Genomic DNA, 18,829 nt, shown 5'->3' with positions numbered 1-18,829 from the left:
TGGCATTTTTGTGCGCTCTGGTTTCCATCGCAGTGTTCCGTTGTGCCAGAAGCAGTTTAGTCATACTGCCACATGACCCGGAAAGCTGTCTGTGGACAAATGTCGGCTCCCTCGGCTTGAAATCGAGATGAGCACTGCAACCCCATATGCACCTTTGACCGGACGTAACTGTCCAGGGGTCCTTTACCTTTTTTTTACCTTTAAGCAGATGCCTAAATGCCAATACTGTAGCTGCCTTCCTGATGTTTATTAGGTATCGCTTGTGGATTTCTGTTTGCTGGTTGCCCATTGAGGCACCTGGTTCGCAACTATGATAGCAGAATGCAGGACTAGGTGGGTGGGTTATTGGCCTGATCCATCTTCTTATGTTCGTATATCCTTACGTAAATGTCATTGTGCTTTGAGGTGCTTTGAGTGAACCAGTTTTGAAATGGGCGTAGTATTACTGCTATGACAGCAACCCATTCCAATGTGCAGGTGCTTGAAGATGCTCCAAATCACCCCAAATTACTGGACTATGTGGTTTGGGCATTCATGATACTCACCTTAAAGATGAGGCGTGCAGTGCAGACCCCAAATTCTTATTCACCTCAGTTAAAATCCAAGCTAGAGAAGAATTATTTGCTTGCTTCTCAGCTCCTGAGTGCAAAAGTGAGTGCTTTTTTTCAGCAGGAACATGCCAAAGCACAGTTCTGGCACCTCTCAGATGAGCGCCATAGGAGCCAATTGCTAGGGACAGAGTGGTCTTAGGCCCCCCAATACAATATTTGAGGGTGCCCACACACACCAAAAGTTGATGGACATTGCCATTCAAGTAGTGTGTGTGCACACTGTGTCATGTGATCAATTATCACATGAGAGAGACTGGGGATCTGATAGCTTTCCCTTCCTCAGTTGTCTAGTTAGACTTAAGTCTTTCAAATTCCAGGGTTATGGTCAGCGGTGGGTGAATCTATCAATTGAGGTTTCTTTCGGTTTCTCATTTTCTCAATTTCAAATTCGGTTCTCTGTGTTTCCACATCAGTTTGCAGATTATTATTTTTTAGAAACCTCATCAGCATTTCCGTGCGCTGCTCTGGTTCGCCAGAAGCGGCTTAGTCCTGCTGGCCACATGACCCAGAAGCTGTATGCCAGCTCCCTCAGCCAATAAAGCAAGATGAGCACCGCAACCCCAGAGTTGGCAATGACTGGACCTAATGGTCAGGGGTCCCTTTACCTTTTAAGTTCTTTCAGAGTCCCAAGTCTTCCTCTGGGTTTTAGTTGAGACTTGGTGGGGCAGTTATTCCTACAGGGAGTCCCATCCCAAGAAACATGATTCAAATGATATTGATAGTTTAGTTAAGTCTTATTCACTTTCCAAGTTCCCTTTTTCTATTATGCAGAGAGAGAGAGAGAGAGAGAGAGAGAGAGAGAGAGAGAGAGAGCAGGTATGTGGATGCTGGACTACATGACTGGCCTGATCCAGACTCTTCTTAATGTTCTTTTACATAGCAAGAGTATTATCTGTCTCTGCACTATGGAACCCAAATATTCTCTGTGAGGTGTGACTAGCAGACAGCCCAGATTTAGCAGCAGCTTCCCAAAGCAAAATGTTGGCATGGTTGCAAAGAGGAGCAGATGCTCATGGGGAACTCCAAAGAGAGCAGCCCAGCAGGATTGTCAGAATCGAGTTTAGGGACTCTGGATGTCCAGGTGGCAGATTCCCCAGTGCTCGGAGGAAAACAAGAGACAAGAAGCAGCTGAAATTAAATCTGCGAGGAAGGAAAATGGAGTCAATCCGATGCAACACTGGGTGGATCAAAACGATATTGCAGTCTACCCTCAGCTGACCTCTGGAATTTTGATATACAGTGGTGCCCCGCAAGACGAATGCCTCGCAAGACGGAAAACCCGCTAGACGAAAGGGTTTTCCGTTTTGGAGGCACTTCGCAAAACGAATTTCCCTATGGGCTTGCTTCGCAAGACGAAAATGTCTTGCGAGTTCCTGCGGGGGTTTTTTCCCTTCCCCCCCCCCTTTTCCTAAGCCGCTAAGCCGCTTATCAGCTGATCCGCTGATAAGCCGCTTAACAGCTGATCGCTAAAAGCCGCTAAACCGCTAATAGCGCTAATCCGCTAAGCTGTCAAAGGGCTTGCTTCGCAAGACGAAAAACCACTATACGAAGAGCCTCCCGGAACAGATTAATTTCGTCTTGCGAGGCACCACTGTATTTAAAAATGCTCTATTTGACACGTGCATTTGGAATTGGCATATTTTGATATGAGTTCAGATGGTTGTATGTTCACCATGGGAGGTCTGAGGTTGATGAAATATCTTCGGATGTGTGGGGAAGTGCAGAGCTACAATACTACATTATTAATATTATTATTATTATTATTATTATTATTATTATTATTATTATTATTATTATTATCCCGCCCATCTGGCTGGGTTTCCCCAGCCACTCTGGGCGGCTCCCAACAGAATATTAAAAGCACGACAAAGCATCACACAATATAAACAGGGCTGCCTTCAGATGTCTTCTAAAAGTCTGGTAGTTGCTTATTTCTTTGACATCTGGTGGGAGGGCTTTCCACAGGGCGGGTGCCACCACCGAGAAGGCCCTCTGCCTGGTTCCCTGTAACTTGGCTTCTCACAGTGAGGGAACTGCCAGAAGGCCCTTGGAGCTGGACCTCAGTGTACGGGCTGGATGATAGGGGTGGAGATGCTCCTTCAGGTATACTGAGCTGACGCCATTTAGGGCTTTATAAATCACCACCAACACTTTGAATTGGCTGGTCAGGGCATTGGAAGGTCTGCAGGGCTTCAGTGATGCCAACATTTATGCTCCTCCACACACCCAACCACTTCTCTTCACTGTTGCTTATCACTCAAGCTCACTCAAGCCATGTTTCCGAGCTCTTCGTTAGTACGATGCTGATAACACCAAGGGTGCAGGTTTGCTCCCCATATGGGATAGCTGCATATTCCTGTTTTGCAGAGGGTTGGGCTTCCAACTCAGGGTCCCTTCCAACTCTACAATTCTATGAAGAGCCTGCTGCTTCAGGCTAATGGTCCATCTATTCCAGCATCCTATTCTCACAGTGGCCAATCAGATGCCCCAATGGTAAGTCCATAACCAGGACCTGGATCAAAACAAAACAAATTCCTTCCAGTAGCACCTTAAAGACCAACTAAGTCAGTTCTTGGTATGAGCTTTCGTGTGCATGCACACTTCTTCAGTGTATCTGAAGAAGTGTGCATGCACACGAAAGCTCATACCAAGAACTGACTTAGTTGGTCTTTAAGGTGCTACTGGAAGGAATTTGTTTTGTTTTGACTATGGCAGACCAACACGGCTACCTATCTGTAACAGGACCTGGATGCAACAGTACTCCACACTTGTGAGTCCAGGCAAGTGTTTTTCAGAAGCATAATGCCTCTGACTTTGGAGGTAGACCTTATGGCTAGTAGGCACTTAGAGCCTTTTCCTCTGTGAATTAGTCTAAGCCTTGTTAAAGGCCCTTCAAGTTGGTGGCTATCCCTACATCTCATGGGATCGAATTCCAGAGTTGAACTATGGGCTGTGTGCATAGTTTAAAAAAAGTTCTGGGAAATAATGAACGCGCGAATAGCTTTGAGAAGTCCTGGGAAATAATGAGCTGACCAGCAAGAACAACAACAAAAATTCAAGCTGAAAGTTCCCTGTGGAGAAGTTTTTGATCTACCTGCACTTCCGATGCAAGCTATTGGACGTTCACTGAGTGGAGGGTTTTGTGTTTGCTCCTGACTGGCAATGGAGCAGCAGGAATTAATCACAGAGTCACAAGAAAGAGTTTGTTCTGCAGAGGGGACCTGCACAACGGTGTGACAAAGCACAGCCAGGACACAGCTTGACGTTGTGATGTTTTATCACTTGTAGGAAAGAGAAACTGAAAGTTGCTGACACAACATGGGGGGTTGCAGTTTTTAATCACGCAGTTCCTGGACAAAGGCAGCCTCCCTGTTGCCTCTCTAACCTTCACATTCACGATCGTGCAGGACTGAATAAGTTAGAATCCCTCAGTTCCAATTATTCCTATATATGGAGAAGCTTCCTATTTTCTTGTTCCTGTAAAATCACTATTCTTCCTTTGGCCTACATTTAAAGTGGCATCGTACCACTTTAAACAGTCCTGACTTTCCACAAAGAATCCCACAGATTCTTTGCTAAGGATGCTAAGAGTTGATAAAGGTAAAGGGACCCCTGACCATTAGGTCCAGTCGTGGCCGACTCTGGGGTTGTGGTGCTCATCTCACTTTATTGGCCGAGGGAACCGGCGTACAGCTTCCGGGTCATGTAGCCAGCATGACTAAGCCGCTTCTGGCGAACCAGAACAGCACACGGAAACGCCGTTTACCTTCCCGCTGGAGCGGTACCTATTTATCTACTTGCACTTGGGCATGCTTTCGAACTGCTAGGTTGGCAGGAGCAGGGACCGAGCAACGGGAGCTCACCCTGTTGAAGGGATTCGAACCGCCAACCTTCTGATCGGCAAGTCCTAGGCTCTGTGGTTTAACCCACAGTGCCACCCGCATCCCACTAAGAGTTGATAGGAGGCGCCTATTCCCTTCGTAGTTCTACAGCTCCCAGAATGGTTAGAAATGGTACTTGAAAGAACATACAGATATTTTTAAACCTGGATTTAATATGCAGAGAGCAGCTAGAAGGATCTTGCTTAATGAAACATTAAATGAAATGCATTTAAAGGTGAACTTACTTAATCCATACTCAATGAAGCAATACGTGAACCAAAAAAACCCAAAAAAACCCCAACCCCAGCAACCGTTGCAATTTTCACGTCTCTGAATTTTGCAAAGCTGTTTTCCTACAAAATAACATGTACGAGAAATGTATATATGGTTGCAAAGTGTTAATAAAACCATCATATGTTACTGAAAATATTATACCCCCAAAATGCATTTGATTATGGGAAGTTGCTTTGTGAAAACGTGTAGAGAGGCAGAAATCTGGGAGAAGAGGGTTCAAATCCCCACTTGGCCATGAAGCTCAGTGGGTGGTCTTTAGGGACAGTTACTGCCTCTCAGCCTAACCTACCTTGCAGGGTTGTTTTGGGGGTTAATTGAGGACAGGGAGACCCATGTGCTCCACCCCGAGCTCCTTAGAGCACAATGTGGAATATAAGGGCAATAAATTAATTAAAGCCACTTCCGCCTTAGGAGGAGGTGGGGTTGCAGGCTTCACGCTCCAACCACTCGCACAGTGGCTGGAGCCCAGCCCCCACACGATTGGGGGAATCCTCAGTCGTGTCACCCCCTGGCCAGCCAATCGGCTGGCTCTGGGGCTGTGGCCTGCCTTATTTAAAGCAGGACGCGGCCAGAGATCTCCCTCTTTTGCCACCTGCCAGCTGTTCCTGCTTTTCCCACCCTCCTGCCCTATAAGGTTTTCATTCCTTGACCTTGCTATGGACCTCGGTTGGTCGCCATTGAGGGGCCTGGTAGGAATTTTTCCACTTGGCAAATTGGCACCAGCCACTTGGTTTTCACCTACGTCGTAGCAAATCATGACAACTTTCTTGGTATTGGCGGTTAGGCATTGGTATTGCTCTGTAGATGGACGAGGGGAGGAAGCGCCATCACCTGCCCCACATATTGAAGGGTAGTCTGGTAAAGGATTCCGGGGGGCATGGCCCTGTCTGAAGCCTATGGAGGTGAGGACCTAAGGCACGCCCCCTATCAGTGACCCCGGGGGAGTTCCTAGTTGATGTGCATCAGCAGGACTCCCCCTACTGGTGGTTAACCCTTCCCAGACTTCTAGTGGACGGGCTCTAGATCAGATAAGTCAGATATAGTCGGTTAGGACCAATGCCTAAGCTAATACCGCTCATCACCTGTAACCAATAAAGTTGTGGCCTTATTTAGCCCATTAACCTTAATAATTGTGTCGTGTGTCTTTATTTCCACTGGGGGGGGGAACTCCCCATGCAATAATAAATATTTTAGACAAACTGGCATACAGTGTGTATATTAGCAGAAATTTTCCCTAAAGTGCTGATGAATTTTCACAATGACTATTTTTTAACAAAATAATAAAATGCGAATATGTGAAAATTTGAAAAGGAAAAGGAAAATTGGGTGAACCCAGATTTGACAGGTTTCCCCAACCCTAATTAATATAAGTGTTTATCATGCAACTTGTTTCATTGGGCAGTCCCCTCCCACTTCCCATATTCTTCATTTTTTAATGTTGTTTCTGGGCAATGTTTCTGCTGTGCCTGGAGACTAGTCTCGACACTGCTCTGACGTCTGTTTTTTCCCTCTTCCTCTTCTAGCTGTTGGCTGTCCTTGGAAGGGGGTCTCCTTTATGCCTTCGTGGGACCAGCAGCGGCTGTCGTTTTGGTACTTTCCCCAAATTCCGAACATTTTTCTTTTTCTATGTGTGCCTTCCCTATGCTCCCAACTCCCCCAAAGACCACTTATTCTTTTATTTTTATTTTTTAAAAAGAGACTCTCTCTCTCTCTACCTTCAAGAGGAAATTGCTCCTTGAGGAAAGCAAAAGTGCCCAAGCTAAGGTCCTTTCTCCACAGGAGATTTGTTTTGGATTAATTAAGAGTGTGAATGCCATATTGATGGGTGAATTTGAATGAAGGCACTTAAGGGAGGGGGAAAGGAGAATTAAGAGTGGTTTGCTTCATGTAGCAGTTGCAAAGGTCTGGCATTAGCTGTGTTCAAAGGACCCTGAATATACTGTGATTAATAGGCATCCACAAACAAAACGTAATTCAGGACAGTCTGTCTGAAATGTGTATAAACACTGTTTGAGGGACAAGAGATCTGGCAAGGAGTCATGGACAACTGGGGGCGGGGCTAACCTTGCACAGGATCTCTGTGTTGTAGCAACAGAGAAATTGTAGGAACAGTATAGCCATGCATCCTTGGACCATGCCCTCTCTATTTTTCCCTCTTCCTCATTACGTCTAGGTAAATGCAATACACAATGCAACAGGGAATAATAAAAATTGCAAATATTATTATTATTATTATTATTATTATTATTATCTGCCCTTCATGCTAATATCTCAGGGAAGGTTACAACAATTTAAAATACAGTTTCAAAACATGCAATTAAAAAGAGGCATCAAGAATATAATAATAATACAGTGGTACCTCGGGTTAAGAACTTAATTCATTCTGGAGGTCCGTTCTTAGTGTGAAATTGTTCTTAACCTGAGGTACCACTTTAGCTAATGGGGCCTCCCACTGCCACTGTGCCACTGCTGCACAATTTCTGTTTTCATCCTGAAGCAAAGTTCTTAACCCAAGGTACTATTTCTGGGTTAGCGGGGTCTGTAACCTGAAGTGTCTGTAATCTGAGCTACCACAATTATTATTATTATTATTATTATTATTATTATTATTATTATTATTATTTATACCCCACCCATCTGGCTGAGTTTCCCCAGCCACTCTGGGTGGCTCCCAATTGAGTGTTAACAACAATATAGCATTAAATATTAAAAACTTCCCTAAACAGGGCTGCCTTCAGATGTCTTTTAAAAATAAGATAGCTGCTGATTTCCTTGACATCTGAAGGGAGGGCGTTCCACAGGGTGGGTGCAACTACTGAGAAGGCCCTCTGCCTGGTGAGATGTGAGCGATGGGGACCAGCTCACATTTTGATGCAGAACTCCTCACTATGCAAACTTGATATGCAGCAGTCCTTCCTTTCTGAAAGTTTGCATTGCAGTTCTTGAACCAAATGCTATGTGCAAAAAATAAATAAAATGCGCATGTTAGGGGGAAGGGTGCATTGAAATGCATGCCTTAGTGAAAATAACATACAAAATGCATTATGTTAAAGGAATTTGCTTGCCAAAAAAGTGCATATCCAGAGAAATTCACGCTAACCCACTGATGAATTTTGAAAACGTGGCACGGAATCATGGAAGACTGAATTTGAGACTGGAAAAAAAAAATGAGCAGCTGGAATTGACACATTTTTCCACCCCTGATCAAAGGGAGCTGATGGCCTCTTTGAGCCCACGGGGCTTTAAAGCAGTTCTGTCTGTGGCTTGTGTTTGGGATGCTGACAAGGAGACAACACCATCCTTGAGCAGAGAGACATGACATCTTTCATGTTCACACACTGGTTTCCTCCCTCCAATTTGTATTCCTGGGAACTCTCTTGAAAAATTGGTTTGACTCCAATGTCTGCTTTCCCAGACACCAAACGTTCATCATGCAAAAGGCTCCAGGACCAAATAAGAAATTAGCAGTCCTGGGTCCTCTAACCTTGTGCAGGTCATAGTCCCTCTGGCCACTCAGATTTTGCTGTTAACCTCTCTTAAGCAATGCTAAGCTGGCTGGGACATATCTGGGCATATTCAGCAGGTTGAAATGTATGATTTTGCTTCTGATTTTTGACATGGTTGGGCTTTTCAAACAAACGTGTCTGTCTGTTGTTTCTCTTCCAACAGGTGAACATGGTTATTGGTATTCTGGTATTTAACAAACTTGTATCGAAAGATGGAATAACAGATAAGAAACTGAAGGAACGGGCAGGGTATGCCTTATATCAATAATTCCTCTAAGCAAAAAAGAATGAAACCGGAAATTAAACAGTCACACTCGATAACCAGGCAGGGGTGGAGGAACACAAAGGGGAGGGTGATAATGGTAACCCCCTCCCTCACAAAAAAAGAAAGTAGGAATTAGCTATTAGAGCTTCTTTTCCCAATTGGGACAGAGATGGAAGGCAAAGGTTTTCACTTGAGTGCGGTTTACTAAAGGAGCAGAAATGCAACGGAGAACTTCATGCAAAAAAACCAACATGAAAACAAGGATCCAATTGATGCTCGCCAAAGGAGACACTGGGTGGCTCATTGTACGTGAAACTAGTGCTGGGCTGAACTTTCCAAAGAACAGTGTTAGGCCTGGATTTGGGGACTGGGCTGAGGGTGAAAAAATTGGTTTTGCCATGGATACGTGTCCATTTTTTCTGGGGTGGAGCTTTCATGAGCTCATCAAAGGTTCCACTTAGGGCTGCCACCAATTTCTCCCCAAACCAACTCTCAGAATGGAGGCATGCTGGGAAGCGTACTAGGCGGGTTGTCAAATGCTACTGGTGGTTGCTTGTGAGTAACCAGACAGGCAGGGCTCCAACCTGTCTTTTACAGGTTTTATTGTGCAAACTATTTATGGTGCAGATCTACAAAGTTCATGTCCGTCTTAGTCACTTGCAGAATCCGGGAGTGGCCCCTTCTGGCTTCTCCCCCAACATAAAAGCTTTGGCACCCCAAGTCTCTTCCTCCCCTCCTTGCGTTTCACCCCTCTGCGCAAGCTGGGCGATGGAAGGGGCATGCGTCCCCCTCTCTTCATTTGGCTGGCCCCTTCACTCTCTTCCTCACTGGAGGTGTGGCTTTTCTCACCACTGGAAGAGGAACTGCTCCTCAGGAGCTTTGGAGGCTCTCTGTATCCCAACGCCCCCCCTGCCTCCCTCCCCGGTTCTGATAGCCAATGGGTCTCAAACCCTTAGTGATACCCAATGGGTCTCAAACCCTTAGTGATAGCCAATGGGTCTCAAACCCTTAGTGAGTTAGGGACTTCCCCTGCATGTGAGAAGGGACGCGGGTGGCGCTGTGGGTTAAACCACAGAGCCTAGGACTTGCCAATCAGAAGGTCGGCGGTTCGAACCCCCGTGATGGGGTGAGCTCCCGTTGCTCGGTCCCTGCTCCTGCCAACCTAGCAGTTCAAAAGCACATCAAAGTGCAAGTAGATAAATAGGTACCGCTCTGGTGGGGAGGTAAATGGCATTTCCGTGTGCTGCTCTGGTTTGCCAGAAGTGGCTTAGTCATGCTGGCCACATGCTGTACGCTGGCTCCCTCGGCCAGCAAAGCACTGCAACCCCAGAGTCAGCCACGACTGGACCTAATGGTCAGGGGTCCCTTTACCTTTACCTGCATGTGAATACAGGCTCCGGTGGATTGAGCAGACGAGACCAAGAGTGGGTCTAAAGATCAAGAAGGCAGTTTCTGCATGTACTGTAGAGGGAAGTGAGGGGCAGATGAGGTTCATCAACCTGGAAAGGTAGCCCATCTAGAAGAAAGAAAACTCTTCCTAAACCTCTGCTGTCTTGCAAGGTGCAAAAAAACAATGCCATCCAAACCCATTTCTACTCAGAAGTAAGTTCTGTGGAATTCAGTTGTTCCCAGACTGCCTTGGGCTGATCTGGAGGAACCTGGCCTTCACCTAAGTCTAGTGGAAACAGCCCCAGATCACCCCAGGATAGATTGGGCTGCCCAGAGCAATTGGCAGTGGACCTTTCATCTAGCAGGGAGAAAGAGAGGCTGGCAGCCCCAGTGTGATGAGTGGAGAATTCAGTCCTAGAGGCTGCAGTGTGCTCCTTTGCAGTATCAAACCACACAGCCAGAAAATTGCTCGATTTGGAGTTATTGTCCTGTTGAAACATGACGGAGTCTTCCAATCAAGGCCTCCTCCAGCTGGTTATCGACTGTGTCAAATGTGTACTGAAAATGAAAACATCGAGGGAAATGTGGGCCTTTGCTTTTCCATACCTTTCCTTTCCCCCTTCTTTTTTCTGTTCATTTCTTTGCTTGCATGTGAAATGTTCTCTTTTAAAAAGTACGTTATCCACGTTGAATGGTTCTGCTGATCTTGTTACCTGTTTAGAACATGTTACCTGTTGAGAATGTGGAAATGCCTGGGAGAGCTGGATCAATTCAGGTCATCTAGCCAGCTAAGGTCAACCTGGGGTTTTTTTTGGAACTGTGTGGGAGAAGTGGCAACGCTGGGGGTGGTTATAGTAGATTTTGATGCACGTGACATGAGAAAACTTGAAAGTGGACATTCAAATTATTCCATGAAGCTCACAGTCCGCTGCCGTTTGCTCCTCAGTAATGATAATTCAGTGGTGTAGACTGTGTTTGAATATGGAGGTTCTGTACAGCCATAATAGAGCAGTCATTTGGCTGGACTGATAAGATGATTCCATATTTATCAGTCGTATTGTTGCACTCCAGTGCTTCCAGGTGATGTAGGCAGTAAAATAAAATAAACATTAAAGCCAGATTTAAATTATCAGAAACTATATTTTAAAGGAGCAAGCGCTCTCCATCCCACATAAGAGATGAGAAGGCCGCTAACTACTCTACCCACAAAAAAAGTGGTTCAGTTATATCCCTTTCAATTAAAATAAAGGGGTGTGTAGAGGAACCATTTATTTCCAGTCTCTCCCAAGAAGAGAGTAGCATTAATTGCTCTTTGAAACACATTTGCATTACAGCAAGGAATATAATAAGTTAAATAAGCTGTTTGCTTGTTTGTTTAAGGCTTTCCAAACTGTTTCCCAACACATGTTTCTAAAGCCGAATACAACATAAATATAAAAAATGGCATCTACCGAAAAAAAGAAGAGGGCTTTTTATTTCTTTATTTGATTCCATTTCTGAATCACTTCCCGTAAAATATCTCAAAGCAATTTTCACAGATTAAAAACCGTTCTGCGCGAGTGGGGGAGAGGAGTTTGGATTTGATCTCCCGCTTTATCACTACCCGAAGGAGTCTCAAAGCGGCTAACGTTCTCCTTTTCCCTTCCTCCCCCACAACAAACACTCTGTGAGGTGAGTGGGGCTGAGAGACTTCAGAGAAGTGTGACTGGCCCAAGGTCACCCAGCAGCTGCATGTGGAGGAGCGGGGAATCAAACCCAGTTCACCAGATTACGAGTCTATCACTCTTAACCACTACACCACACTGGCTCACTGGGTAGACTCCATATATGCAAACAACTGAAAACAATTTTATATGTAAAAAAACACCCCAGCTCCAGGAGAGATACAAGATATAGAAATATAAAAATACAGTGGTACTTCGGGTTAAGTACTTAATTTGTTCCGGAGGTCCGTACTTAACCTGAAACTGGTCTTAACCTGAAGCACCACTTTAGCTAATGAGGCCTCCTGCTGCCGCTGCCACCAGAGCACAATTTCTGTTCTCATCCTGAAGCAAAGTTCTTAACCTGAAGCACTATTTCTGGGTTAGCGGAGTCCGTAACATGAAGCGTATGTAACCTGAAGCGTATGTAACTCGAGGTACCACTGTACAGAAATATAGAAATATGCATATCAATTTATGGAGGAAAGAAAGAAAGAAAGAAAGAAAGAAAGAAAGAAAGAAAGAAAGAAAGAAAGAGATCTGATTATGGCTGGATCAATGACATGTACTGAAGAAATGAACCTATGTTGCCAATTCTCGTAGCAGACCAGTATAAAGTAAACAACACATAGGCGGCACACAAAACGCTACCAAACCATTCTACGTTCTAAATTTTATATTAATAATTCATTCATTTATAGTAAATGAATAAATGCTTAAGTCAAGAAAGAACTTAGCATATGAAGTGTAAGTATTGATTTTGGATTATTAATATAAGATTTAGAACGTAGAATGGTTTGGTAGTGTTTTGTGTGCCGCCTATGTGCTGCTTACTTTATATGGATCAATGACATGAGCTGCATACCTGGATACAGTGTGGTGTAGTGGTTAAGAGGAGTGGACTCGTAATCTGGTGAACTGGGTTCACTTCCCCGCTCCTCCACATGTACCTGCTGGGTGACCTTGGGCCAGTCACACTTCTCTGAAGTTTCTCAGCCTCACTCACCTCACAGAGTGTTTGTTGTTGGGGAGGAAGGGAAAGGAGAATGTTAGCTGCTTTGTTAGACACCTTCAGGTAGTGATAAAGTGGGACATCAAATCCAAACTCTTCTTCTTCTGGATGTCAGGTGTCACTGCAACTTACCAAAAGGAAGAGTGCAAGGGGTGAGCCACGGAGAAGTCAGTGCGGTGCAGATGGAACGGCAGAAACGTTGCATTGGTTCTGCTGCTGCAACCGCACCGCACAGAACTCGCAGCCCCTCGCCTCCCTCTCAGTAAGACACTCAGCCTTAGAAAGCCAGGCATACACCCCCCCCCAAAAGCCCTTCCAACCATAGCCGCAGTTGCCTTCTCAGAAATCTCCGACATTTCAGAAGGGGAGCAGAACGGGGTAAAGAGAAACAGTGACTTTTCTCAGATATGGAAGCTACACAGTAGAAATTATTATTATTATTATTATTATTATTATTATTATTATTATTATTATTATACTGCCCTATACCCAGAGGTCTCAGGGCGGTTCACAGAAAATCACAGAAATTGTGGGTAGCAGTGGGATATTAACAGGCACTCTGTGGCTGGTCAGCCTTTCCCAACACAGTTCTATCTAACCCCAGTGGCTTTGACCTTTTTGGGGGCGGGCGGGGTGGGATTTGGGCTGTTGTTCATGGCTTTCCACACCTGGAATGACATAGATGAGAGTTTTAACCCTTCCCTTTCCGTTATTTCGTTTATTTCTCTCTCTCTCTCTCAAGCTATGGGTGTTGTCGGTCGGGATTTCCTTTTGATCTGTTAATTTATTTATTTTTGTCCCTTATGGGTTTAAATATTCCCACCCACCCACCACCCGTCCTCCTGTCCTTCCTTCCTTCCTCCCTTTTCCTTTTATTTTTTTGGTTTTGTTTGTGTTTTCACGAGCAAAGTGTTTTGTTTCGTTTCAGTCTTTTAATTTTAATTGCAGTCAGATGGCAGTGCCTCTTTACGGCATCACGCTCAAATGTTCCAAGTGTGGAGTACTATCTTCTGCTGACGTTTCCGCCACAGCCACCAGTAACGCCATGTTAGTTCCTCTAATTTCAACTTCTTTTCTTTCTCCTTTTTTTTATTAAAAAAAAATAATTATTATTTTCTACCCCCCTCGACCCTTTTGGTTACGAGTCTCCTCCTTCTTGCTCTCGCTCTCTCTTTCTCTTTTCCGCACCCTGGTTTGATTTCTTATACCCGCCTGGCTCTTCTGTCTCCTTTATTCTCTCCTTGGATCATATTAGGAACCTAGGAAGCTCCTTTATACTGAATCAGTCCATCTACCTCAGGATCATGCCCACTGACTGGTAGTGGCTCTTCAGGGTTTCAGTCAAGAGTCTCTCCCAGCCCTACCTGGGAATGCCAACATGTATTGAACCTGCGACCTTCTGCATGCTCTACCACTGAGCGGTGGACCTTCCCCAAAACTATAGAAACCCCCTTTTTTTAAAAAAAAGAGGTGCACCCATTATCCAAGAGGAAGCATCTGAATACAAACAGCTCCTTAGAACCCGTTGAAGACTTGGACTGATGGGTCTTCATCGATTTCAGTCAGGATAGAAACCCACAAACGTAGGACCAACGCCAAAGTAGCCTTGTTCCTTGTGTTCGATCCATCTGCCCACACCAACGTGGCAGCTGCATTTTCTACTAGTCACAGTTTGGGAAGCATCCTCAAAGGCTGCAGTATAGTAGTCCTTCCATGCAGTGGCTCCTGGATGGCCCATCAACCTCTGTCCAGAATTCTCTCATCCTGCACAGCAAACTTGGGAAGCTATGTCAATATAGGTCTACTCAAGTTTGCCTTGCAGGTCTTTTCAGGCCTTGCTGGTGCTTCATTACCTACTTAGATGTGAAGTTGGGAGCTTTCCTCAATTCATGTTCCTACCTCATTTACAGTGGCCCTCACAATGTCACTACAGCTTCCACCATCTCTGACAATTGGCCATGCTAGCTGAAGCTGAAGGGATTTGGAGTCCAGCAACATTGAGAGGGCCACGGTTCCCCACTCCTGTATTAGCACCTGGCTTGCAGAGATCTACTGCCCCTCATAATGGAAGCTCCATTTACCTGTCAGAGCTAACAGTCACTGATTGGCAGTGCTAGGCCTAATTGTAGAAATGGGGATGATATACCTGGACTTCATAGGTCCTGCTGGCCAGGACTGAAGGGCGTTGGAATCCAACAACATCTGGAGGACTTGGGGTTGAGATAGCTGACCCATAGGGTGCTATGATTCTGTGATCACAGTTTCCCCACCTGTGAATGATGCTGCAATGTTGCAGCCGTGAACTTTCAATTCAGATTGAGGTGTGGCAGAAAACGAGTCTCCAATACTAAGGTTGATTTTCTGTAGGAACCGATTAATTTGCAGGTGCCAGGCTTATGACTTGTGGCAAGGAAGTGAAAATGACAGTTAAAAAATAGAAGGGAAACTCCAACAATTCCCCACTGCAACTGGTCAGCCCACTTCTTCAAAGCCCTTGCAGAAGTAATGTCAAAATGGACCTTTAATCCATCCTTGGATTGAAGGTCCTTTATTCCACCCTTAGATTGAAGGCTGCCTTAAAGCATCTCTTCCTCCCGTTGTCCTATTTGACAGAAAATTGTTCTCTGTGGCTGCCCCATAGAATTCCTCTGCTGTCTTCCGCATGCCATTCACATTCCAGTATCCTAAATTAAGCTTGTTAATTAATCTTGGCTTGCATCATTTCAGCATATGATGTTGGCAGTCTAAGGCAGCGATGGGCAGACTTTTGCCTTGTAAGAACTGCTTTATTTGTTTTTAGTTTTTCCAACTAGAACCAGGTGCAAAATACTGTCTCAGGAGGGAAGGAATGTTTTATGTAAGAAGGGCAGGGAATTTATGAGCACATGCTCAACCCAGGACAAAAATCTGCTTCTGGGATTTCTCCCAAGTGTTTATTTGTTCCAGGATAGGAACCTTTCAGACATTCCTATCATTAGGCTCTTGGGGATCAAAAAGTCCTTCTTTTGTACTGCAAATGGCCAATATATCTATTAGTACTAATCAGTGCTTTTTTTCTGGGGGAACGTAGGGGGACGCATACCCCTAAACATTTTGTGAATCTAAGTTTGGTCTCACTGGGGGCAGTATTTCAATATGAGTAGGAAAATGAGAGTACCCCTAAACATTTATTTATGGGGGAAAAGCACTGATACTAATTGTAGTATATACCGCTTACTTGTAGCAAAGTGGCTTCTAAAATTGCATAAGTATAACCATGCATATCAGTTGATCCTGATTGCCCTTCTGTTGGGGGGTGTAGAAGTTTAGTTCATTTTTCAATTAAAGGTGGACCGCAGTTTCCAAAACAATACACAAGCCAAAATGCATTTATCCGCCAAAATCTATACTTCTCTGAATTTTCTATGCTGTTCTCCAGCCAAGGAATGTGTACCCCACAAAACTGCACACACTAAAGTAAAAGCATGCATAAAAATGTGTGTAGTTGTGACAATAACATAGAAACATGCATTACGATAGGAGAAAATGCTTACCCAAAACATGCATGTTGGGCAAAATTAAAGACACAAAAGTTTGTATGAGGAGAAATTCAACCTAAAATACTAGTAATTTTTTCCACGAGAGTTTCCCTTTCTTTGTTTTTAAAACAAATTGGGTGTGTAACTCAACTTAAGATTGGAACAATGTGAAACTGAGAAAAACCAGAATTGATCGATTTACCCAGCCCTATTTAGTGTAGGGGTGAAGCTTTTTAGATGTTGCTATTGTTAGATGATAGGGGATCAAAAACCATTTACAATCTCCTGCAGATCACTCAGAGATCTGCAGGTAGATCCTAATCTACCTTCTGCCTACCCACATTCTAAAGACTGCTTCATTTTTTGTGTGGATTTTTCCAAAAGAAGGCATTATAAAAATGCATGTAAATTGTATGCATTTTGTACACACTCTTCCCATAAATATGCATTTCTTCAATGCATTTTGATTCTTTTCAGTGCAGCCCCTCCTCCCTCACACCAATAATGTGCATTTAGTATGCATTTTAGACATAACAGATGTATTTATGCATGCTCTTGTGGGGACTAAAACTGCAAAATAAAATCTGGGCAAATGCCCTGGAAGTGGCCAGCTGTTGCAATCTAATCTGCAAGCAAATTTGGGGGTGTCAAACTGGGTCGGTCCACTGTCCAAATAGCAAATGATTTCCCACGTCATATCCAGAACAGTCACATGTTTATTTTGCACACGGATACCAAGGCAAGGGTTAAAAATATACCATCATAAAGAGCCTTGATACTAAATCTCTAAGGAACTCATTCTAGCAATGTCAGTCAGCCTTATAATTACCACGGTTCATGATGCACATTTGGCATACATTTTGTGCCCCATTATTCAATGCAAATTACTATGTTTGCATGAATTTGCATATATCTACTTCTGCTAATCATGGCAGGGCGGAGAGGAGCAACTCTGAAAGCCTCTGAAAATGGCTGTACTAGCTAATCAGGAATAACTTTATGACAGTTAGAGCTGTTTGACAGTGGTTGACCATCTGTCATGGATGCTTTAGCTGAGATTCCTGCATTGCAGAGGGTTGGATGAGATTATCCCTTCCAATTCTATGGCCTCTGGCCATAGAGGTTTTAATGAAGGGGCTAGAGCAGCCTTCACCAACCTAGAGTCCTCTAGCTGTTTGGACAGCAAAGCCCATCACAGAATTGCAGAGTTGGAAGGGACCCAAGGATCATCTATTCCAACCCCCTGAAGAAGAAGAAGAATTAATTATTTATACCCCACCCATCTGGCTGGGTTTCCCCAGACACTCTGGGCAGCTTCCAACAGAATATTAAAATACAATAACCTATTAAACATTAAAAGCTTCCCTAAACAAGGCTGCCTTCAGATGTCTTCTAAAAGTCTGGTAGTTGTTCTTCTCTTTGAAATCTGGTGGGAGGGCGTTCCACAGGGCGGGTGCCACTACCGAGAAGGCCCTCGGCGCTGGACCTCTGTGTCCAGGCTGGATGATGGGGTTGGAGACACTCCTTCAGGTCTACTGGGCCAAGGCTGTTTAGGGCTTTAAAGGTCAGCACCAACACTTTGAATTGTGCTCGGAAATCTACTGGGAGCCAGTGTAGTTCTTTCAAGACTGGTGTTATGTGGTCTCGGCGGCCACTCCCAGTCACCAGTCTAGCTGCCGCATTCTGGATTAGTTGTAGTTTCTGGGTCACCTTCAAAGGTAGACCCACGTAGAGCGCATGGCTGTAGTCCAAGCGGGAGATAACTAGAGCATGCACCACTCTGGCGAGACAGTCTGCTGGCAGGTAGGGTCTCAGCCTGAGTACCAGATGGAGTTGGTAAACAGTTGCCCTGGACACAGAATTGACCTGAAATGCAGGAATCGCAGCTAAAGAATCCCTGACAGATGGCCACCCAACCCCTGCTTAAAACCCCCCAAGGAAGGAGCGTCCACAACCTCCCGAGGGAGTCTGTCCCACTGTCAAACAGATCTTGCTGTCAGACAGTTATTCCTAATGTTTAGTTGGAATCTCCTTTCTGGTTCAGGTCTCCATCAGTTCAGGTCCTACCCTCTGGAGCAGCAGAATAGAAGCTCACTCCTGAGTTATGTAGCTCAAAGCAGCTGGAGAAAGCCAAGTTGAAGATGGCTGGGCTAGGTATTAAGGGAGCAGGGCAAGGGATAGAAAAGAAAAAAGAATGAGGAGTAACTGTAGACATTTTTCTTGTGTTGGGCTTAAGAAGAGGTTGAGATGGAGGGAGACTGCCTGGAATAGAGGCCTGAAGTGCAGTTTTTGTGCTGTTCCATATCCCTCACCCAAATCTACCCCGGATGTTCTGCTGGCATCTTCTACCTACTCACAGAGCTACTCACAGAGCTACCCGAAATCTGCTTTGCTTCACTCTCACAGACACTGTCCTCCTTCATCTCAAAGACATATAGCATTTTGGAGGAAGGGTGGCAGGAAGTCATCTTTGATCCCTCTTCTCTGTAGAAGAAAAGCAAACCTCCAGCTGTGGTTGGGGTAAAGATTTGTCCAAGACCCTGTTGATTAAGACAAGGTGATTGTGATTAAGACAAGACCTCCACCAGCCAGGCCTTCTTCTCAGCTGATCAATACGGTGTTCTACCTATATGCTGTTATAGGAATGACA

General features: G+C 44.7%; 1 protein-coding gene across 4 annotated transcripts in view; it reads left to right on the top strand.

Annotated features, from left to right (window-relative positions):
• Positions 1-18,829, top strand: part of ADGRB1 (adhesion G protein-coupled receptor B1) — a 381,906-nt gene that overhangs the window by 329,168 nt on the left and 33,909 nt on the right. For 2 of the 4 annotated variants that reach the window (XM_081873966.1, XM_081873964.1), the window contains exons 23-25: positions 6,310-6,376; positions 8,456-8,541; positions 13,610-13,708. In XM_081873966.1, the coding sequence (XP_081730092.1) occupies positions 6,310-6,376; positions 8,456-8,541; positions 13,610-13,708 (252 nt within the window). The remainder of the gene's footprint in view (positions 1-6,309; positions 6,377-8,455; positions 8,542-13,609; positions 13,709-18,829) is intronic. The other 2 variants (XM_081873967.1, XM_081873965.1) reach the window with 1 other exon arrangement.

The sequence above is a fragment of the Podarcis erhardii genome (assembly GCF_964252035.2).
Source record: "Podarcis erhardii genome assembly, chromosome: 8".
Classification (NCBI taxonomy): Eukaryota; Metazoa; Chordata; class Lepidosauria; order Squamata; family Lacertidae; genus Podarcis; species Podarcis erhardii.
The sequence above is the reverse complement of the archived record's forward strand: the minus strand, read 5'-3'. Positions and strand labels throughout refer to the sequence as shown.